Source organism: Aulonocara sp. 'chitande type north' Nkhata Bay, linkage group LG3 (genome assembly GCF_057382095.1).
Source record: "Aulonocara sp. 'chitande type north' Nkhata Bay isolate Kocher_YH1m ecotype deep benthic linkage group LG3, A_spYH_male_GT1.1, whole genome shotgun sequence".
Lineage (NCBI taxonomy): Eukaryota > Metazoa > Chordata > Actinopteri > Cichliformes > Cichlidae > Aulonocara > Aulonocara sp. 'chitande type north' Nkhata Bay.
This window is the reverse complement of record NC_141346.1, coordinates 29,822,243-29,845,613: the sequence shown is the minus strand read 5'-3', so window position 1 is coordinate 29,845,613 and position 23,371 is coordinate 29,822,243. Positions and strand designations below refer to the sequence as shown.

Here is a 23,371-nt window from a genome sequence, read left to right as displayed (position 1 = left end):
TTCCGTTATTGAATCCAAGCATGTAAGTTCTCTGCTGCTGTGCTGGTTAATAAAACCACGTTAACTGAGATTACTGCTTCATCATTATCATACTGGTGAACATACAACAGGGGGCCCAGCAAAAAAAGTTTGGGAACCACTGCTCTAAGCGATAGATTTGTGTGGAGAAAGCCAGATTTGAAGTTTATGCTTTTATTTTGAAGGGAGGTCTTATAAAGCGGAAGTCCGTTCCGCCTGCACGAGACGTCACACTAAACAGGGACAGTTTTTATTTGGACCCAAGATAAGAAAGCGGAGGACAACACAGACGCAATCAAAGCTGTTGGCTACGCATTTATTACGAACGGTATGTAACGGGAGCTCTTACTAAACACAGAGCGACATGTTTTTAATCTCAGTGGATGTGTGTACGCCGTTAGTCGTTTCAGGCTTAGCTAGAAGCTAACCTCAGTTAAGCTAGTAAAGGCAGCCTGTAAAAATTGCAGCAGCTACTGTTTGGAGAAACAGTTGGATAGCCGTGCTGCCATGTTTCATGCAGAGGAGTGTGAGCTTGGGATAATACTTTTAGCATCCATATGAAAAAGATCTGTTTGTATCATAAATGCTGCAAAATGTGGGCCGCATGTGCATGTTCTCTTAGATGGTATACAGTTTAAAACACTTTTCTTTTCTTTGTTAAAAAAAAAAACATAAGAAGAGACTTGTATAGATATACATATGTATATGAGTGTGTATACCTGTGTACAGGCAAAGCAAAGGCCTAATTGCAAACAGGGGATTCCCAGGCTTTTTAAAATGGGGTGGCACAGACCTCCCCTAAACCTAACCTAACAGCATGACAAGGTTTTAGTAATAAAAAACACTTTGTTAGGTTTAATTGTTTAAAAAAGCACCTGGTCAGGTTTTGATAACCAAAATAGCAAGTGATGTACAGATGGCAATTTTTTCTTTATGATTATGATCATCATAATCATAAAGGTTTTTTTCTTTCTTTTCTTTTTTTTTTTTTTTACTGAGAACTGTAGTTGACAGGATATTTGACAGGGAGAATCAACTTTTCTTTAATGCAAAAAAATTTCATAGTGCATTAAGGAAATCTGATCACTTATTTTACTAAGTTACAGGGTCCTATTTCCCTGTGCACTGCTAAAAGAAAGAGATACAGATATTTAAATGAAGATTAGCTTGTGTACACCCACTTTTTACCACACATTTTGAAACATTTTGAAAATGTAGGTGTGTGGAAACGATTGAGCAGTAGCAATTAATGAGTAATTACTCTAACTTATAATTTTAACAGATAACCTTTCTCTTATTAGTCACCTTGGCCAATGTGTGATGTAGAGGAATAAGAGTATAGCTTGAAGAAACTTTAATTAACTCCTATTTAACATGTTAGCAATGATATTCTGCACTGAGAAGAGTCATGAATGCAGAACCATTAGCGCTTACTGGGTTTGATAACACAGGCAAGTTCCGCATGTAAGTTAACAGACTTTTCATTTTACAACTGCAATCTAAAGGTCTTATTCAACTTACTTTTGGCTCAGTAATATTCTTTCATCTGTAACGTAGATGTATTGCAAAGACTTCTCAGAGTAGTCCCTGCACATAAATTCAATAATTTACATATAGAGAGTTGTTTTTCAAAGCAAATACATGTAATTTAATTTCAAAAATGGATAAATATCATGAAAATTTAATTCAGATGAAAAATAAATGAAGGGAGAGGTGGTGTAGTTAGAGAGACAATGCTGTCTGTTATTGAGTTGGGCTGTAGTTACGTGGATTTGTATGCCTCAGCACACCTGGACCATCATGGGCCACCAAACCCGAGCTCAAGCGAACTGCTAAAAAACCCCACTGAGCGATCCAGAGAGAAAAGCAGCTGCAAGCAGCCTTTAGCTCCTCTAGGTCAGCTGCAGATACTGTGTTTTACTTCTTCTTGATTTGGAAAACAGACTAAAGTGCTACATTGTGAAAAACTGAATTGAAACATGATGTACATAGTGCTGAGTTATGCAGAACTGAATTTTAGAAGACACAACGAGTAGGAATGGGTTAATATTTTGTTTAATTATTAAACCAAAAACTTGTTAGGAAATATGGCTTTTTGAAAAGGTCACTTAGATGCAGCTTTGTGTCTCTATAGTTTACATTTTGAGTAAAGGTGTTATTTTGTCCTATGAAAAAGTTTGTTTGGACACAGTTTAATTTTTTTAATTTTTGGCAGCAGGAAGCTGGATCGAGTCTGTGGGCTGTATTTCACACTCTGTGCTCTAGTTTCAAGTTATTGACTTGAGGCACTTTTAGTCTAGAGTTGTATTTCCTGCATTTCTAAGAATCATTTAATTTTAGAAGTTGTGCATGATGTGTAGTATACGAGCACAAAATGTTAAGATGTTAAATACTTGCTAGATAATATCTGGTAATGTTATTTTGTAGCTTTTGTACTACTAGTATTATTGCTGTTGTTTTTGTTTGTTTGTTGTTGTTGTTTTTTACTGCTCCTGAAACGTCTTGTGAAATTGTTCAAGTCCTCTATCTTGTAGGCTGTCTGGAAGCATTTTTGTTCTATCCCAGACACACACATTCATTTTTATTTATTTTTAACCATTTTTAATATCCTCATTCAAATATATAATTTTTTATGAAGTTGGTAATCTCATCTCTCATCGAATGGATACTGGGACATTTTCCTGCACCAAAAACTTCACGGAGAGGAGTTTGGACATGGACATGTTTTACCACACCACAAAGTAAAGCTGGATTTACGGTCTGTCCGTACTGCATGTCAGATACCAGATTGGTTTGGCTTTCTCAGGCTGCAAGACAATGTCATCTGATGAAAATATGTGGACTGACTGAAGATGAGCCAAAAGCATGTTTTTTTTTTTTTTTGTTTTTTTTTTTTTTTTCTTGCTAACCTTAATATTTTTTTTGTTTTTATTTTAATTTTTTTTGCATTACCACTTGCATTGCCTACCAGATCAACAAGGAGTGTATCGTTTGTTTTTCTTTGAGAAGTAATGTCTGGATATAATTTTTATTGAAGATATACTTTTGCAATCTTTTTGGATAATACAGTCAAAGGTTGGGTAATGTTTTCAAATTTTCTAAATGGCATCAGCATTTAAATACCTGAATGTTGATACACAACTTAGATTATAAGTGTGCATACATTCATGGACATAAATGTCAAATCAATATAACGCTGTCAGTAATTTATGAGAAATGTAATTTTTTTCTGGGGCTGAATGGCTGCATAACGTATATTAGGGCTGCTCAATTAATTGAATTTTAATCTCGATTACGATCTAGGGTTTCAACGATCATTAAAAATGACTGAGCCGATTATTAGCCCCTCCCTCGTGCTTTACTCTCGCGCTGCTCCGTGTGGCAAACCGATCGCACCTCTCTGCATTTCGAACACGTGTCACAACAATTAAGAGCAGCGGTCTCCAACCTTTTTTGCGCCACGGACCGGTTTATGCCCGACAATATTTTCATGGACCGGCCTTTAAGGTATAGCGGATAAATACAACAAAATAAAACTAGTACCGGTACCGAAAAAAAGGAAATTTATTCATAACACACGTGAAAAGACCAAGGAAAACCGAGTAAATGATTAAAAACGATAACAAAATAACGCTGAAAAACGGTTAAAAACCCTGAAAACTATACATTTCACACCTGAGCCTCAACTCTCGCGGCCCGGTACCAAACGACTCACGAACCGGTACCGGTCCGAGGCCCGGTTATTGGGGACCGCTGATTAAGCGGACCCGAGGGAAGCTCTGAAAGCTAAGCAGAAGTTATTTGGAGAGGAGAGTGACTGCTGTTGGTTGAAAAGAGAGGTAAAAAAAACTTCAGTGGTGTGGAAACGTTATGGGTTCACGGAGTCAGATGTGGATCAAGTAGACAGAGTGTGTAAACTTTGCTACATTGTCGTAGCTGCACCACAGAGCAACACTGCAAAGTTCACTAAACATAGATGTTTACATTTTTCATTTATTTTTTATATTGCAAACATTTGCACTGTTATCAGTATTTGCACACTATTTTATATTATTTTTTTGACAGTCTTTAAAGTCATTATTCAATACATTGTTATTGTTAAATAAATATCGTCAAATAATCGAGATCTCAATTTCAGTGAAAATAATCGTGATTATCATTTTTGCCATAATCGAGCAGCCCTAACGTATATCTTTCATAGTAAAACAGTCAAGAATTTGGTGCCAAATATTTTGTCTATATTTGGGGTTTTCTGAAATGTGACCGTATACCTGCTTACATTTTAGTAGCAGTGAAAGTTTGAAAAATTCTGAACTTGTCAAGGCCAAGGTTATAATTGTGTCAGAAAGGTTTGGTTCACAGCACTCATTGGTAGAAGCTAATACACAGTAAAATGGGGGATTCCCAGGACATCACTGGAGATCTGAAGAGGATTATAGGAGTACACAAGTGAGAAATGTGTCTGAGCCCTTTCTAAACCATTGCAGATTCTGGCATCATCAGATGGAATGGAATAGAATAGATTCAATTATATAAGTCATTGGGAACTGTACATACTTTGTTAAGATTTGAAAAAGACCCGAAGGACACCATAAAAAGTTGGTTTGAAGAGTCAAAAACCACCAAAGCACAGCTCTGCCATGGATTGGGAGCTGACAGAAGATCATTGCTGAGCAAGTTTTACATCACCATTGACCGAGAGGCTGCGTCTGAAGAGAAAAACCACTGCAACAAAATCAATACTTTTAAAATCAGTTAATGTTGATAACCTACCAAAAGGACAAAGAAGACTTTGAGAGATTTTTTTTATGAACAAGCATTGAGCTGTTGCTGCCAGTGAAGCTGGTACATCGAATTAGAGTGGATATAATAATGAAAGAAACAGACTACTGAAGAATTCTTTAGCAACTCCCCAAACCATTGTGCAAAGTTTCGACAAAATCAGATATGTCAATAGGGCTAGTTTTGGAACAGGCTAGCTACTAAGCTTTTGGAATGGCCTTTTCAAAGTCCTGAGCTTCAGCTGATAACAAATTATGTGGACTATACTTGAAAGTCAGATTTTTGCCAGGGAAGAAATTATTTCAAACAAAGTGGTAAAATTTGCAAACAGAATGATACTACAAAAGCATAGGTGTTCTGAATGTATATGTAAGAAAACCTTATATGAATTCAATTTTGTGCACAGATAATTTTTTTTTACTCTTAAAAATGTACGTTGCACAGTCATTCTGCCCCAAAAAAGCTCAGTTCAAATTATTCAGTGATTTATAATGATGTTCTCTAAAGTACAAATTGGTTTTTAAATTTTTGTAGTCAATCTGCTGGTGGTAAATGAGTTTGCCTGCATTTTTTTTTCTGTTTTCTGACCTTGTTTTCTCTTTTTATCTGACCTTTGATGTTTGTGCTTCCTGTTTATTTCTAGTAGTAAAGATCCTGATATTGTAATGATAAATTTATATTTGGCAGGAAGCAACAGAGTGAACAAATCCAGACAAGACCTTCCAGATGGATTTCACCCATCCAGGAAGCTGAAGCCCACACCAGTTCAAAAACTTTTTTTTTTTTTAAAATTTCTCAGTTTTGTAATTGCTATTGAAGATTTCCCTTCTCCCGCACCCAGGATCACCATCAAACCACATACTTGAAGTTCTCTAAAGGATCTCTCTACACACAAGACTTCGTGATTATGGTTGCCTGACTGAATGGTCACTTTGCATTTTGCACGAGCTCCACATTGACAATGACCTCCAGCATACCTACTTTGTAAAAAAACCAAAACAAAACACTCAAACACCCATTCCATTGACTGCTGTGGCCATCCTTGACTTTCTGAACCATGTCCCATCCCCTTCATAACCCCTATAATTTTGGGATAGAAAGTTCTGCGCAGTGTCGAAATGCGCTTAGCTCTTCTGGAGCATCCTCTGGAACTTCTGACACTACGTTGGGAACAATTCCTTCACTGCGTGCTTTTCCAGTGAGCTACACCCCCCCACAGAGTAGTTCTATTTTAGATGGAGGCATGAAGAGATCTACAGAAATGTATCTTGGTCAAGCCAGGACAGAGATGAGACAGCAGCCTGTTAACCAGGCCCCTTGCTTTACCAGCACTCAAGAAGACAAGTTTATTTCTTCAACTGCAACGGTTGCCTCCAGTCCAATGTGCTCAGCATCTCAAAGACACTCTGATTTTAAAAGTGGGCCTTGCTCCTTGGACTGGTCAACCTATAAGAAAGTCACTGAAAATGTTTCTTCTAGATTTTTTTCATCTACTTCACTGAGCTTCCAAGGCAGTGGTGAAAGAGAACAGGATATGCAGTCCATTCCAGGCTTAGGTGATTCTGACTATCGAATGCAAGAGAAACCTGTGCTCAATACTGATTCCAGTTACCCAAAGTACTCTTCACAAGAAGCTTCTAACATCCTTTTACGTTTTGGACTTGAAAAAGATGACTTGGAATATCTGATCTCCTACCCTGAAGACCAGATAACCCCTGGCAATCTGCCTTTTATCTTAAGGCAAATCCGCATGAAGAAGGCTGAGAATGTTAAACCTATTGTTCATTCAAAAGCCTGTCCTGAACCTCAACCCACCCCCAGCATGACCGTAATGGACAGGTTCAGAAGGGAAGGGATGCAACAGGGCGAATTGGCACAGATTATCAAACCAAGTAAAGTGATTGACTATGGACATACTAGCAAATACGCTGGAGGGTTTGGCAGTGATATAGGAAAGAGCAGTGAAAGTAGAGCTAACAGTAGTGAGAGTGGCAGTATGTTGCTCATGGACACTTGTGATGGTGACAATTGCAATAGAGAACCACTGCAAGAAGGTACGGCAGAGGTGAAAACCAGCACCTTGGTTTCTTCACATGACCACCGGGGTACTGTTTCCATTAATAGTTCAATGCAGAGCTATGAGCCTCCTCCAAGCAGGAATCTAACTCAACGATTGCTGACTCAGCCACACCAGGCATCTCAAGAAATCATCAGCTCTTTCTCTCTGCCAAAGAAAGACACAGACTTAAGACTTCTCAAATTCAAACCAGTTCCTTTGAAAGAACCAGAGCCAGATTGCCATTTGGCATTAAAAATCCAACCACCTCTCAGTCATATTGCACGTGGTGTGCATCCTGATCAACCTGGGCTTGTGCTCATCGGCAAGAAGGATAACAGCTGCACCAAGGATCAAAGTAAAAGTCAACAACAAGTGCCAAAGGTTGCTAAACCCATAAACAATCAGAAGATGCACCAAAGGCAGATGCAGCAGGAGCTAAAGAAACAGGCGGAGCAGCAGCAGGACCAGAAACAACCACCAGTGCAAATGGGACAATGCCAGTCTGCAAAACCAGCTACTCCTCTAGCACCTCAGATAATTCCTAAACCAGTGAACTTCGTTTATATGCCGCTGCCACTTTCCAGCACGCAGTGTCGTGCAGACAGGGAGCTATCAAAGGTTCTGCCAGCGTTGGCCATGATGCAAGACTATGCTGCAGCCACACCACAAACCTTTCCACATACCTGTTCTCTGTGTTTGCAAAAATGTACTGGTATGAAGGTGAGTGGAAGACCGTACTCTCTTCTGTCTCCATTTAGAACATTATGGGTATTTATTTCTGTCTATCATTTTGGTTAATTTTAAAAAGAACCAAAAAACCAACATTAATTTGTGAAACAACCTCCTTGCTTCCAAACTTTACGACTGCTTTTTTAAATGTAAATTTCTGTAGCATATTCTTCTGATCTGTTATTTAAGTCTTTCCACCTTGGACAAATACAAGACTTATGAAGTAAATGATTTCTGTCATATTTCAGTCTAGAAGAAAATGACTGGGTGTGCATCAGTCTGCTCATATAGCTTACTAGAGCTGCCTCTTGAAAAAACTGGAACATTTTATAATGGTTCTCAAACAACATCTTTATTCATATATGTTGACATGTCAAAACATGTCACTTAGGGCACAAGGGAGATTGCCAGATGTTGTATTTATGGGGAAAATAGTTAAGATTGGATTATCCGAGCTGCGTTAGTCTCTGAAAGTAATTCATAGTTACCCTTTTTCTAATTTAATTTAACAATAATGGCAAATTGGAAGTTTCTGCCCAACAAAAAGAAAACGATAAGTGAAGATGAAGAGTCTGCAAATCTGAGGAACATGAGCATCAGAAAGATGACTTTCCCCCTAATTCATATTTAGTTTACAGCCATCCACTTAAGAACAGTTACTGTCTTAAGAAGAGTAGCAGTCATCTTGCAGTGACAGTCATTGGTTGAGATTGTGAAGCAAAATTAAGATGTTCTATAGTATGCTGCAAAAGTCTTGAGCCCCTTGCATTTCCTTTCCAAGGATCCAGAGATGCAATTGTTATTGCAAATGGTATTGAGCAATAGTTCTCCAGGCTTTATGAAGGACTTTCAAAGATTGTCTTTGGACATTGGCTGCTTTTTCACTCATTTCACTCCAGTTCTTGTACCAAACAATTTTCAGAGGAATGTTTTTTGTTTGTTTGTTAAACCAGTTAACACTGATCTATGAATGATTCAACCAATAAAAAAAATCCAGCAAGCCCACAGGTTGAACCACTAGTGTGTCTACACAAAACCGATAACTAGGCAACTAATTCTTTTTAAATTGTAATTTTACGCACTTTGTCAGCTTGTTGCAGAAATACATTTTTAGTTAAATACATGTAAATTGCCAAAGATAACACTTTCTGACCACTGCAGAACGTGTAGTGGTTTTGCGCCAAAAAGATGATTCCAAAAGAGCCATTAGCCAAAACCTTAGCATGTGTCCTTAAAATATTTTGAGGAAGCTGGACAAGTGCAAGAAAAGAGAAGTGACAGTATTGGAAAAACTATTTAAAGCAGATAAACAGTACCTGAAAGTCATGTCCTTCAGAGACAGGAGGAAAAAAAAAGACCTGCAACATGCATGTGGCCCTTCAGTTGAACAATCTCCTGTTCACTGAAGCCTCATCATGGTCTCAGTGGAAGGGTGGCTGTCAAGAACCTTTTTTAATAACATCTGGTGGTCAGAGGGCCAGGTGGCGCCAGTGTCCAGCAGCCTCTCCTCTGTCAGTGCGCCCCGGGGTGGGTGTGGCTACAATGTAGCTTGCCATCAACAGTGTGTCAATGTGTGTGTGACTGGGTGGATGACTGAATGTAGTGTAAAGCGCTTTGGGGTCCTTAGGGACTAAGTAAAGCGCTATACAAATGCAGGCCATTTAACAATTTACCATTCCAAATATTGGTATCCAGATGTTATTAAAAACTCTTGTCTTGCCCTCATAAAGTTTATTTCTATCCGATTGTTCAGTCTGACGTCACTAGCCGTGTCTGGGTCTAAACTCCGCTGCAGGTCCATATATCAAACGATCACTATGGCATTACTAAGAGTTGAAAAACTGTCTAAAGTCTTTCATCTTTAATAAAATGATCAGCGTTCTGCTCTACCAGGTGTAACAATTGAGTTTAACATAGAGCTGGGCGATAGAACGATAACGATATGTATCGCGATATAACTTTTACTCGATAGAGAAATTAAGCTATCGCGATAGACCTCGCCGCTCTTGTCCTCTTTAAAAAAAAAAAAAAAAAAAAAAAAAAAGGTCAGCCAATCCAAATTAAGTAGCGCAGAGCCGAACCAATCACAGCCGCAGCGTCACGTCGCGTGACTTGTTACGTACAGCACAAGTGCCAAGCCGCACGTGTGTTTGTTTGGGAAGCAGCCAGCGGGTAATGGAGCTAGCGCATAATGGAGGAAATGAGTGTGCCGACTAGAAAAATCAACCGAGTGTGACCGAAGAGAAAACAGATGATGGTTCCAATGCCGGAGAGATTGTCGAACGGAAGAGCCATTGAAGTTCCGTAGTGTGAAGGTATTTCGGCTATTTCAAGTCTGACAAAAACAGAGTAGCGTGCACTGTAAATTGTGCCGAAAGCAAGTCTGGAAATACAATAAACTGGTGCATGCGTCACACTGTGCGCCACGTTATTGTTTCGGTGAAATGAATTTCTACAATACTGTTAATTCTACTCTCTGCAGTGTTTAAATGCTTACATATACACACAGTTACTGTCCGTCCACACATACGACTCGGTTCTGCTTCTATGCCCCAGCTTTGTTTACTTTTTCCCACCGAGGCTTCTAGACTTCTGATTGGCCAACATTTCTGCACGGTTAGGAATCTAGCGCCACCTGCTGCTTTGGCATGTTCATAGCAGCGTTTTCCTTCATTTCTGCTTTTATGTGTGGACGGGATTATTTTTTAAAACGAAAACGGAAAATCTCCGTTTTCAAAAATGCCCGTGTACGTGTGGACGTAGCCTCAGTCTCTGACTGGAAGCGCTAATTCGTCATTCGGCTTTTGTCAGACTAAAGTAACTGTTAAAACTGTTTGAAAAGCTAAGCTATACAACAAGGAGAGATTGAGAATTTCCTTTTAGTTCTCAGTTTATTTGATATTGACAAAAGTTAGTCAGTTTTGTCTGTTCTTCTGTAAAACAAACTAAGATTTATTTTTAGAATTAATACTTTGTTTCTAAGTGGAATTGACAATTTAGTCTGTTTCATTTGTTCTATTTTGAAACTTAAACGCTTTAGCGGCTGCCTTTTGTGTAGTTTGCAATATTTGCCTTTATTTATCTGAAAAAGTCTCATGTTCCTTAAGTACATCTACCCTGTTGAACTTATTATGGGAAATAAATATTTAAATAAAAACAAGCTGCTGATTATTTCACATTTTACTTGTGAGCAACGGCACATTTAAATCTTACAAATATAGTTATTTGGCTTATATCGTGATAGATATCGTTATCGCCTGAAATGAAAAAAACATATCGTGATATGAAAAAATCTCATATCGCCCAGCTCTAGTTTAACATCCAGGCATCCATGAAAACGGAATTTATGACATTTAACGGAGTTAGAAGTTAGCAGGAAGTTAGCTCGCTAGCTTCTATCTAAATACAATATAGCATGTCCTGACTGCGGGGTTTTGGAAACAAATTAAAACGTACAGCTCTGTTATCACTTCCAGCATAAATGAAGACAGAAAACTAAACAGCAGTGACGTTTGTAGGGTTACTGAAGTTTGGCTAGCTGGTATATAATGATGTGCTACGTGACCGCTAGCGACACAGCTATGTTAGCATAATATAAACAAGCTAACTTTTTTCCACTCGATAAAAGTTAACGTGAGTGTTCTCGGTGGTCAGGAACAAATGTAATCGCATGGCAGGATGCTGTAAAGGACCAAACTTCAGCCAGGAGAACAACTGAGACAATCCATCCACAATACGAGGTTAGTCATTCATATACTGCTGCATGGGCTGGGCTGTAGTTACATCCTAAGGTTTTAAAAACTGAGCTTAAATAAATGATTACTGGTAATAAAAGCAGAGGGAGGTCAACAGGGATCACTGACTGTTTTAGGAGCTTTTTGAGATTAAATAGAAGAAAATACATAACATTAAACATGTTAACAACACAAAAGCCATATTAAACGCAGACTACTTTAGACTCGGAAGTAGGATTCGTCGCGTCATCACTGAACAACCGGATATTGCTTGCAGACTTTCAGTGAGTCCTTGTAGTTACTTCCTGTTTTAGTATAAATAAACAAGGGGTTCAAGACTTTGGCATACTACTGTGCTATAAAATGAAAACCCCCAATGCGAGACCTTTAGAAAAAGGGGGATGGGTCTTCTTCTTTGACTGCCCAAATACCAATTACAGGTGGGGTTTTTTTTGTTGTTGTTTTTGTTTTTTGTTTTCCATCTCCATCCAGACCTGACCTCTGCTGAAATGACATCAAACCTCAGGACTCATTTTTATTGACACATTCACACATAGGACAGAAGAGACCTATGTTGCAGAATCAAGAGTCCTGCAAGACTTTTTACATTTCTGTATTTTTTTTGTTTTGTTACTAAATCCATGACTGTGGTCTTCCATGCCATCCTATTTGGTGTTGTTTATAAATATGCTAAATTATTCAATCTTTAAGGATTTTGTCTTTATAGATTTATCATACTTGTATGTACATTTATTGCTTTTCACTATGGCTTATGAACAGTCAGCTGATGTCCAAACTTTGAAAGAAGTCTAAAGGCTGCTGTGAATGCTAAGTACATTGGTTGTCAGATGGTTAGAAAAAACGTCACCCGAGCGGTTGTGGTTAATAATACTTTTGCTATGACAATGAGGCCCATCTAAAATGTTTGTTCTGACTACTAGGAATGGCTCCTTCACCAGAATACCAGCTTTCACCTTGACAACTGCAAACTTCTTCGGAAACGGTCAGTCTTTTCTTCTTTTAACTTTTTCTTTAACTGGGGATGTCTGAACACGTTTTGGCCTAACGTTTCAGTGGATTACTGAACAGAATGAGTGGTTGTAACGTTATAAAGTCTTTCGTAGCATTGTTCCTGATGCTTTGGAGTTAGTAGTTTAGATGGGTAGTATATCCTCTATAGCAGTGGTCCCCAACCTTTTTTGCGCCACGGACCGGTTTTTGCCCGACAATATTTTTCACGGACCGGCCTTTAAGGTGTCGCGGATAAATACAACAAAATAAAACAAGTACCAGTATCGAAAAAAAAGATTTATTCATAACACACCTGAAAAGACCCAGGAAAACAGAGTTAACGATAAAAACGACAACAAAATAACGCTAAAAACCCTGAAAATCATACATTTCACATCTGAGCCTCAACTCTCGTGGCCCGGGGGTTGGGGACTGCTGCTCTATAGCTTGTTGAAGAGGTAATCAAAATCAGTTTTAAAAATTGTAAGGTGAGCTACTTTTCTCAAGCAACATTGTTAATAGGGTTGATCTGCCAGGGTTAATTGATCCCTCGAGAAATCATGCTTTTAAGATTGATTAGTAGTTGCAGAAATCTACATTTTTAAAACATTTGCTGTTTTAATAGATTTTTGATTTCCCTTATATTTTTATATATATATTTATTTATTTATTTATTTATTTTGACAGATATCCACAGTGGGATGGTAAAGTACTGACGTACCAAAGGTAAAAGTCTTTGTCTTTTGGGAAATTAAAAGTACAGCAGCTTTGCAGGGTTTTGTTTGTTTGTTTTTTTACAGTTATTTATAGTTTCTTTTTCTTTTTTTTAAACCTCTGTTGCTCTTATTAGTGCTTCAAATACAGGAAAGAAGTCCTCGTCCTCCACCTCTGGCAAAACTTCCCAGCATCGTCATCAGAAAACCAGGCGTGAGAGTCATTCCCGTTCTCGCTCACACAGCCCACGTCGCCGCCTTGGTTTGGATGGCAGAAGGCCTAAACATGGAAGCTATTTATGCTCTCGCTCAAAGAGCCCTCACCACCACTACAGCTCTGGGGAGAGAAGAGAGAAACTCAGTAGTGGATCACAAACGCCAAACAGCTCCAGACGTGCTCGCAGGTCCGATTTAAAAAAAATAAAAATAAAAAAATAAATAAATAAAAGATTTCCATTCCAGTGAATTGTATCATGGCATCAGTGTTAGGTTTGATCTTTTTATCCTTACTGGATTTGTAATAGAAATTTTTCTTTGAGGTATTTCATTGGCAGTTTTGAAAATGTCCTTATTGAAAGGATCGAAAAGGGTCAAGAGGAGCAAAAAGGCATGTTGGACACAGTTCATGCCACAAATGTTCCACCCAAACCTAAAGCTTCAGAAAATAAGCCTGATGAGACCTTCAAGACTCCCAAAAGTGATACAAATGTTCAAGAATCTGCAGTTATGCCGGAAGACAGAGCAAGAAATGCGTCTGCTTCTGAAATGAAGCAGCAGACAGAATTAGCCAAAGCTGAGACAAAAGAGGCCAGTCATACTGAACCACTTTTTGAAAAAAATGTTTGATTCTTACTTTCTAGGTCCCGGTCTCGTTCCTTCTCCCCACGGAAGGACTATCTTGCCTCCTTGCATTATCAATCACATTCAAGGAGCCGTGAAAGACGATCCTCACCGAAAAGGAGAGATGGGAAACAGTTACTACAAAAGAGGAGTGATGAAAGACGATTGCTGACAAGGAGACAAGATGATAAGCGTTTGCCACTGAGCAGAAGTCATAAGAGCTCATCATCAGAAAAGAGGCCTCAACAAAAGAAGTTGGACAGCAGTACAAAAAGACTTGCTAAACAGCTGCTGGAAACCACAGGTTTGGCAGTGTGCACATACATATAACTTAAAATATACTCATAATTAATACATTTCTCCCACTTCCAAATGTATGTTTTCATTGTCAAACATAATCAAATTCATACTCCACAGCATTTTCACTATACTGCTGTGGAGTATAGTGAAAATGTTCTGTATGTATGTGTGTCTGTCTGTCTGTCTGTCTATGTGATCCATAGCGACTAAGTAAAGCGCTATACAAATACAGGCCATTTACCATTTAACTTTAAAAAATAAATAAAATAACTACTGAAATTACAGAAATTTCACCTATCTCTGTTTTTTTTTAATAAAACACTCCAACTGACAGGATAACCTTCTCTGTTTAGACATATGAACCACCAAAGTGTGACTCTTTTTCCATCTTTGTCCTTCTAGGTCTCCACTCTTTGTCAAAAAAGTCTGACCTGGAGGCCATAGCTGAAACAATCGCTCCTGTCATACTGGCTGAGCTAGCCAAGATGAAGTCACCATTATCATTATCATCCTCTGCTTCTACATCCTCCTCCTCAAAGAAGGCGAAGACCACCAAGTCATCTGAAAGTAAACCTGGACTTCATAAGAGTGAAGCAAGTACCTCTTCAAAGCCTAAGGTTGGTGTGTTTGCCAACAGTTAAGGAGTGCTAAGTAATATAGTTCCTTCTTTCATCCTCAACTTTTGGGTCTAAGGCACTGAGAAAATGTTTTGATCTGTGATAAAGGGAAAAGAAAGAAACAATTAAAAGAAAAGTTTTCCTTATGACTAACAGGACTCGTCGACAGACAAGGATGTGTTTGTCTACACCAAACAAATTATAAACGGAACTAGTTTCAATCATTCACAGTCAAGTCTATAGTTAGTTACTGATTTTTTTTTTTTTTGTCTGTTTGCACAGGCTAGTAAATCTTTTACTTCAACAATGGTCAAATTACATGGGATTGTCGAAACTTTTTCTCATGAAGACGTGGTTGCTGCTGTGGAACATTTTGGAAAAACAGAGTCCATTGTACTGTACAGGTCCAAGCTAGAGGTATGTATAGTGGGAGTAATCAGCTGATATGTTTTTGCTATAAAGGTATGTGGTACATGGAGTCATGTGAAAAAGGAAGTACACCCTTTGTCATTTCTAAGGTTTCTAAGGAAGTGTGAGCATATGGACTATTTAGGTGTGTGTTAACACAATGCCAAGGAGGAAAGACATAAGCAATGATCTTAGATAGTCAGTTATTATTATCAGTCAATCTGTATTTTTAGGCTATTTATACCACTATTTGTAGTCCACCATTCTAAAGTTAGAAAGATTCTTCACAAGTGGAAAATATTCAAAGGCAATCTTCTCAGGAGTGGACGTTCTAGTAAATTCACCCCACAGTTAGACCGTGCAATAGTAAAAGTCCAGACCTCAACCTGACTGAAATGCTTTAATTGGACCTTATGAAGGTGGTACATATGCCCTTGACCTCAATGTATGGGCTCAAATTGTGGTCATAAATATTGTGTACTTGTAAATCAGGATTTGTATGTGTAAAAAGAATTTGTGTGTGTAACAAAGATTTGTGTGTGTGTGTGTGTAACAAAGATTTGTGTGTGTGTGTGTGTGTGTGTGTGTGTGTGTGTAACAAAGATTTGTGTGTGTGTGTGTGTGTGTGTGTGTGTGTGTGTAACAAAGATTTGTGTGTGTGTGTGTGTGTGTGTGTGTGTGTGTGTAACAAAGATTTGTGTGTGTGTGTGTGTGTGTGTGTGTGTGTGTGTGTGTGTAACAAAGATTTGTGTATGGACTTAGGCAAAAAACTACGTGAGAAAGTCTGCACTCAAGTTACAAGTACGGATTTTGACCCTATTTTTCTTCCTTTGATCTGATTGGCCAATGTCATGTCAATCACAAATTTAACTATCCAATCAGAGAACAGATGGGTTTGGCTGTTTGAGGGGTGCTTTTTTGAACTGCAGGTCCTTGAACGGAATAAATGCCCTTTTACATGCCAGCCCAGGTTTTCCTTCATCACCAGGAAAACAGTCTGTGGTGGTCTGAGTTTTGTGATTTTTGTGTCACAGGTTTACATGCTTAATACAGGGATCTCCTGAACCTTTTCAACAGCGCTGCGAACCTCCGGCGGGGGGGGGGGGGGGCAGTGTTGTGAAAATGACAGTCTTCACTAGTGGGGATAATTACAAAGCTGTCCTTCGTTATGAATGAGCATACATGTTTTTATTGAACATTTGAAGAACCAGCAAAAAAAAAAACTCTTGAAAAGAAAAAAAATTAGAGATAGAAACGACAAGGAGCAGGTGCATCTAGTACAGGTAGAGCTGCTGCAACAACCCACAGAGCCCAGCAGCCAGCGCAACAAATTCTGGATCCCTGGCTTTTAGTTAGCAGTTAGCATTAGCAGCACATGCTGCGTCCGATGTGAAAGGACCTTTATGCTGCGCACTGTGACTCACAGCAATGGTCCCGGGTCAGCCCTGACGTTGTGTTAAACTAATCCTAAAGTAATAATGGTATTTCTAACCACTGATATACCACAACTTTATCCTTTCAGCTGCTGAAAGTTAGGGGACCTAGCTTCTACCAGATATTTATATAGAGATCTTCTAGCTTCAAACTATTACCCTTCAAGGACGTGCAGTTCAAAAAAGCACCCCTTCGACAGCCAAACCCATCTGTTCTCAGATTGGATAGTTAAATTTGTGATTGACATGACATTGGCCAATCAGATCAAAGGAAGAAAAATAGGGTCAAAATCCGTACTTGTAACTTGAAACTTGAGTGCAGACTTTCTCACGTAGTTTTTTGGCTAAGTCCACACACAAATCTTTTTTGCACACACACGCAAATTCTTTTAACACACAAATCTTTTTTACGCACACACAAATTCTTTTTACACATACAAATCCTGATTTACAAGTACAAAATATTTATGACCATAATTTGAGCCCATATCAACCTGCTCTTTCTCTTTTACATGACTGAAAGTTTTACAATAACCTAACATAACTCTGAGTTACATAAACATGTATAGAAGTGCCCTTGTTCTGTTTTTGGTTATTGCTTTGCTGTTTGGTTGGGGATTATCCAAGCAGCAAAACATGCTTTTCATCCCAAAAAATCTCTTTTTATGAGCAATATTTGACAGTTCAGGCTTGTGTAAAAAAACATGCCATTACATGATTTGAAGTGCTGTTTTAGAAGAGAAGATTTAAAAAAACAAAACAAAAAAACAACCTATACCTAATTAAAGTTTAGTTTAGTTGATTGCTGTTATGTCTGCTTGTTTTTGAACCACTGTTTTGTGCTGGTCTTGGTACTGAATGTGAATGTGGTCTCTGGCTAATTTGCCCCACATGGTAAATCTGACCTTTAGTTTGTGAATATAGTGGGGACATAGTCTAGATGGTTGAAATAATCACAATGATTTCACTTTGTGTGTTTATTTGCACATGTAGGCAAAAGTGAATTTCATGAAAGAAGAGGATGCTCAAAAACTGAAAAAGTTAAAGAGCATCGACATAAAAGGAATACCAGTCACTGTTGTCAGAGAACAGGTATTGTACCTTTTCTGAGTTGTTTTTTAATTATGGTCAAACTGTCAAAACTTGGAATGTATTGCTGTAGCATCATTATACTGTATTTCTTTTACTAATTTTATTATGTAATTTAATATATTATACTTTTTCATGTTTATTCAAACTAAATCTGTTTACAGAATACTGTTACAAAGAAGCCTCTTCCAACCTTTTCCAAAAAACAACAGAAGCTTCCACCGAAGTAAGATATGCTTGACATTCAGACCTTCATCTCGATTGAGATTCTCTTTGTTCCTGTCATTTGCACTTATTAAAATCTTTTCTTCACAGAAAAATCGTCAAGTCAACTAAATCTGCTTCAACTGGAAATTCTTTTAAAAAGCCGTTGTCTTTGTCATCTGGAGACAAAAAAAATACAACAGGCAAACTTGTTACTAAAGCAAAAGTCTTGGTTTCCAAAGCAAAAAGTGTCTCAACAAAACCGATTTCCAAAACCTTAAAGCAAGGCAAAGTAGCTGCAAAAGGAGCTGTAAATGTTGTTCAAGAGAAGAAAGATGCTTCAAATCTTAAAGGTTGTAATGATTCCAAAAGTTCAGGAAAGCAGCAGGGTGATGCCGTCTCAAAACAAAGACCTGCCCTCAAAAGATCTGAAAGCAATGGTAAAAGCTCTGTAGTTGCATCTAAAGATACAGTCAAGGTGGTCCAATTGTCAAAAAAGACTGTGAATCCAATTAAAGGAACTGCAATTGTCACTCGTGCAAAGGTCTTAGTTGCCCAAGCACAAACGGCCTCAACTATCGACAAACCTCAAAGTCAATTACAACAATTGGCTGCAACAGGAACTTCAACAACATTAAATGTGGAAGAAATTACTGTAAAGGGCACTAATGTTCAATCTAAAACTTCAGAAGATAAGCCTGGTGTAGAGACTTTAAAGCCACCAGAAATGGAAATGAAGTTTCAGCAGCCAACAGTGGTGAGTGAGGAGACAACCAAGGTACTTGAAACAAGAAATGCAACAGCTTCTGAAACAAAGAACCAGGCTGATGAAAAAGTTAATCAGAAGGAAAAAGAGGTCAAACACACTCAACTATTAGAGTCTGTGAATACAAAAGTCGTAGAGCCCATGGAAATTGAAAGTTTTTCCGGTAGCAAATGCTTACGAGAACCAGAGTCCTCTGAAATAGGACAAACACCACTACAGACTTTAGGGAGCTCAGCTCAAGCTGCTTTGGATACAAAGCAGACACCTGAAAGGATCGAAAAGGGTCAAGAGGAGCAAAAAGGCATGTTGGACACAGTTCATGCCACAAATGTTCCACCCAAACCTAAAGCTTCAGAAAATAAGCCTGATGAGACCTTCAAGACTCCCAAAAGTGATGTAAATGTTCAAGAATCTGCAGTTATGCCGGAAGACAGAGCAAGAAATGCATCTGCTTCTGAAATGAAGCAGCAGACAGAATTAGCCAAAGCTGAGACAAAAGAGGCCAGCCATACTGAACCACTTGATTCTGGGAATAAAAAAGTGACACAGCCCACAGAACATTTTACTGACAGAACAACTGAACTAACCGAATCCAATAAGGATCAGACACCAACCAGCACAACTCAGATTACACTTGATGTATCTCCAACAAAATATCCGATTCATACACCTCATAGAACACAGACTACCATAAAAAAAACGGAATCCTACAAGAATTCAGAGGTTCAAGAATCTGGAATAGTTCACGAAAAGAAAACCAAGATTCCTGAGACAAAAAATGTATCAGTTTCTGAAACACAGCAGCAGGCAAAATTGTTGAAAGTTGAGACAAAAGAGCCCAAACACACTGAGGATTGCTTTGAGGATACAAAGGTTCAAGATCCTGGATCTGCCAAAAATGATGTGGACGAGGCAATGGAAGTCGAACATTTTGCTGAGAAAAAGGCCTTACTAGCCAAATCGAGTGAGGGTCAGACACCAGCCAGTACAACCAAGACCACACCAACAATTGATCACCCTCAGAGACTGCAGACCAGAGCTGAGACAAAAGAGGCCAAACACAGTGAATCACTAGAATCTGGAAAAACAAAAGAGACAGAGTCCATGGAAGTTGAAAGCTCTACTGATACGACACAGACCATTGTCAAAAACACAGAAACTTTGGAGATTCAAAAATCTGCAACAGTGCTTGAAAACACAACCAAGGTTCTTGAAACAAGAAATCTCGCAGCTTCTGAAACAAAGCACCCAGTAGAATCTACCAGTGTTGATGTAGATGCAAAAGATACCAAACGTGCTGAATCACTGGAGATTGGAGCATGTAAAAAGGCCCTAGCAACCAAATTCAAGGAGAATCAACCTTCAATTGATACAGCTGACACCATACTAGATGCATCTCTACCCAAACCTTCGACCCCATTAAAGACACCACTAAAGACACCACAGACAACTATAAAAATGCCATCCTCATCACAGATCCGACAGAGTGTGATGCCAGATCCAGAGTCCACAACTGCACTAGGACAAAAAATCCTGCAAATGTCAGGAAGTTCAACTGAAGCTGCCCTGGAGGCAAAGCAGACGGTTCAGAGTGTGAACACAGTCGCACAGCAAAAAGGTATGTTTGATACCATTAAGCTTGTGAAACTGAAACTCTATATTTTAGGAATAAGTAAGGTAACAGTTAGGCACCATTATTAGCATTATTAGTTGTGACTTTAGTATTGCATGGAATATGTAGGACAGTGTTGTTGGAGACACAAAATACAGGTTGTGTCTTTGTTACTGATAATGAAAAAACATACACTCATGTTGAAAAATAGTTTTCACAGGACTCAATGCATTTCTATGAACACATTCCTACTGAGTTTGCTGCCATTTCTTTAGTTTATGTCTGCCTGTGGACATGTTCATGAGGTTTGCTTCTAAAATTCTTTTTCAAAATACTGCAATCTATCTGAATAAAACTTCTCCTCCTTTTTAAGATCTTTTGATTGCTGTGACAAGTCAAAAGGACCTGTCAAAAACTGTCAGCAATGTTTTAGCAGTGTCGACTGCAGTAGCTGCATCTTCCAAAACTGAGCCAACAGCTGCAACAGCAGGCAAGCAACAGCAAAGTTTTAGCAACCTGACTTTTGGGGAGAAGATGGAAAAGCTCATGGATAGAAATCGCCTGAGTAAGTAATGACAGAAGCCTGTATGTGGGTCATTATTTGGGGTTTTTTTGGATCAAAACTCCCATTTATTTAACTGTTTTTATGTTCACTCTACCTCGCAGATTGTTTCAAAAATAATAAAACATTGCCGTCAAAGGTAAGTTTTTTTTCTTCTTCTTTTTCTTAAAGGTGTGAATAACCTATCTCTCAGTTTTAGTTGTAGCGAAAAGAATAATAAAAATCTAGTAAAATATCCTTTATCAATGTTTAGCAAAAGTAATAGTGTTATCTGTATGTCTTTAAAAATTACAAATGTTTTTCCACTTTGGTAAAGATAATTTGGAAATTTAGTCAACAAACGTGACAACAAAACGTGTTTTTTGTTGTTGTTGTTTTTCAGAAATGGTGCTTTTGGCATTTCACATTTCTTTTTACAAGATAGTCATCATGCTTTTGTCTCCTGTGTTGCATTCTGCTTAATAGTTTGGGTAAGTTCACTTTCCTGAATCTTAACTTCTAATTTCTCCTTTTCCCCTCCTGTTTAAAATGAAGGTGATGTTGATCACAAACCTGCCAGAATATGAAAATAGCTGCTACACAGAGGCGGACGTTGCCAATCAGCTCACCCTATTTGAATTTGGATATCTAGAAGATGACATCTATGTTATTCCTCAAATGCGTATGGTAGGTACCAAGTTATAAATCTGCATTACTCAGTGATCTCACAGGTATATTTCTAGGTCTCTCTTTGGTTTCTTTATGTGAGGTCAGCCTACATTTTCTTGTATTTGTGTACACCAACACAGTACACAAATACACACAAGTACAGTATACAGTGCACAGTGAATAATTGGAATAATAACAAATGTGACTTTTCCTTCTAGGCTTTTGCCATTGCACCAAGTCTGATGAAGGCAAAAAAGCTTTTTCAAGCGTCAAAAGAGAAGAGTATTATTCTCAATGGGTCCACACTTTGTTTGGATTTTTTAATCCACTCCTTTCCAATGAATCCGGTACGTACTAATACAAAAATACTGTATATTGTGGCATGTTTGGAAAAAATTGCCATGCTTCTAGTGCACAATCTTGTTGATTTGGAGTTGTGGTTGCTCGTTTTCCTTTTGTTTGCTTTGTTCATTTGTCTCTTTTAATTCTATTTTTTTTTTATATATATATACTTTTTCAACATGTTCAAAATAAAGATTCAATCAATCAATCAATCCCTGTAGATTAGTAAATAAGGCACTGAGAGGATGGTAATTAACTAAATAACTTTAAAATATTGTTTAAAGTAGGTTTTTTATCAATTGAATTTTTAGATTATTTAAATGTAATAGAGCATGTAAATACCATACTAAGGCCTTAAAATTTTCTTTTTTAAAAATATTTTATGTTGCCTCAAACTTCAAAGCTTCTTGGTTAACATTAGCAAAAAGCTTTTATCTATCTTGATTTCCTTGCTACAAGTTTTTAACTTGAAAATATCAAACTGTCTGTTCTTTGAATAATTATTATGATTTATTGATGATGCAACTAGATAAATTAATCTTTCGCTGCCTTTTGCTGTGCTGCGCCACAAATTGCTAAATTTGTATCAAGGAAAAAAGAAAACCCTCCAGACTGAAGTGCCTTATAAATACCACCTTACATACAATAAATGTTTGAAATGATACTACCCAAAATTAAATAAGAGAGTAAGAAATGTCTTGCCGTAGAGCGTAGTGCCTTTAACGCTGTGTTCTCTTACATTCATGTTTCAGCTTGGGTTTTATAGCACCCTGATGAATCTGGTGAATTATGTAAGTAACTTTTTTTTCTCCCCTGAATTATACATAGATTTGTAAATATAACATCAAATGAACAAACAAAAATAAACTCTTTGTATTTGTTTGAACGTTTGCTGGCTCTTCTTAAAGCAGCAGACAACTGATGATGGATCAACAGTAATCTACATCAAGAATATCTCACCAAGTGAGACCAATGATCTCAGGGAAGCTTTGGAAAAAATCGGTTCTGTCAAAAACTACCTGCCTCTCCTCAACAAGGTTAAAAACACACCTGTTCATACATTTGATTACGAGGATTTAAACAAAAAAGACATTGTTGTCTTATCTTCTCTTATCTTTCATGTTTATGCATGTCTGTTCTAGGTGTTTATTGAATTTGAGTCCATTTACGATGCTGATCGACTCGGAGTTTGGTACAGCCTCCTGAAACAGGGCTTTGCCCATAATGTCTACAGGATTAAGATACCAAGAAATGAATCCACAGCAAGACGTAAGTCTTTGTTTTTGGATAAAATAAAGCAGATGAGATGTAGATGTATGGGGAGTTACATAATAGGTAGCTAAAAATATCCTTAAGGGTAACTGGTAACCCTTATGCTGGGCATACACTGAGTGATTTTTGGCCCATTTAGAGTCGATTTTTCCGTCGTGCAACAGTTTTGGGGATCGGCCCGATTTTCACCTTAATCGTATGTCGTGCATTGTGTAGTATACATGGGGTAACG

At 38.0% G+C, this 23,371-nt stretch overlaps 1 protein-coding gene across 5 annotated transcripts in view; it reads left to right on the top strand.

The window, feature by feature from the left end:
- Positions 1 to 214: 214 nt before the first annotated feature.
- Positions 215 to 23,371, top strand: part of LOC147335074 (uncharacterized) — a 48,786-nt gene continuing 25,629 nt past the window's right edge. For 3 of the 5 annotated variants that reach the window (XM_086275771.1, XM_086275789.1, XM_086275756.1), the window contains exons 1-18: positions 215 to 346; positions 5,488 to 7,579; positions 12,264 to 12,325; positions 13,021 to 13,059; positions 13,184 to 13,450; positions 13,907 to 14,190; positions 14,589 to 14,803; positions 15,086 to 15,220; positions 17,638 to 17,736; positions 17,898 to 17,959; positions 18,049 to 20,321; positions 20,689 to 20,880; positions 20,982 to 21,016; positions 21,412 to 21,543; positions 21,744 to 21,872; positions 22,620 to 22,658; positions 22,776 to 22,904; positions 23,010 to 23,136. In XM_086275771.1, the coding sequence (XP_086131897.1) occupies positions 5,858 to 7,579; positions 12,264 to 12,325; positions 13,021 to 13,059; positions 13,184 to 13,450; positions 13,907 to 14,190; positions 14,589 to 14,803; positions 15,086 to 15,220; positions 17,638 to 17,736; positions 17,898 to 17,959; positions 18,049 to 20,321; positions 20,689 to 20,880; positions 20,982 to 21,016; positions 21,412 to 21,543; positions 21,744 to 21,872; positions 22,620 to 22,658; positions 22,776 to 22,904; positions 23,010 to 23,136 (5,941 nt within the window). In that variant the 5' untranslated portion in view covers positions 215 to 346; positions 5,488 to 5,857. Of the gene's footprint in view, positions 347 to 3,470; positions 7,580 to 12,263; positions 12,326 to 13,020; positions 13,060 to 13,183; positions 13,451 to 13,906; positions 14,191 to 14,588; positions 14,804 to 15,085; positions 15,221 to 17,637; positions 17,737 to 17,897; positions 17,960 to 18,048; positions 20,322 to 20,688; positions 20,881 to 20,981; positions 21,017 to 21,411; positions 21,544 to 21,743; positions 21,873 to 22,619; positions 22,659 to 22,775; positions 22,905 to 23,009; positions 23,137 to 23,371 lie in introns of those variants that run through there. The other 2 variants (XM_086275780.1, XM_086275765.1) reach the window with 2 other exon arrangements.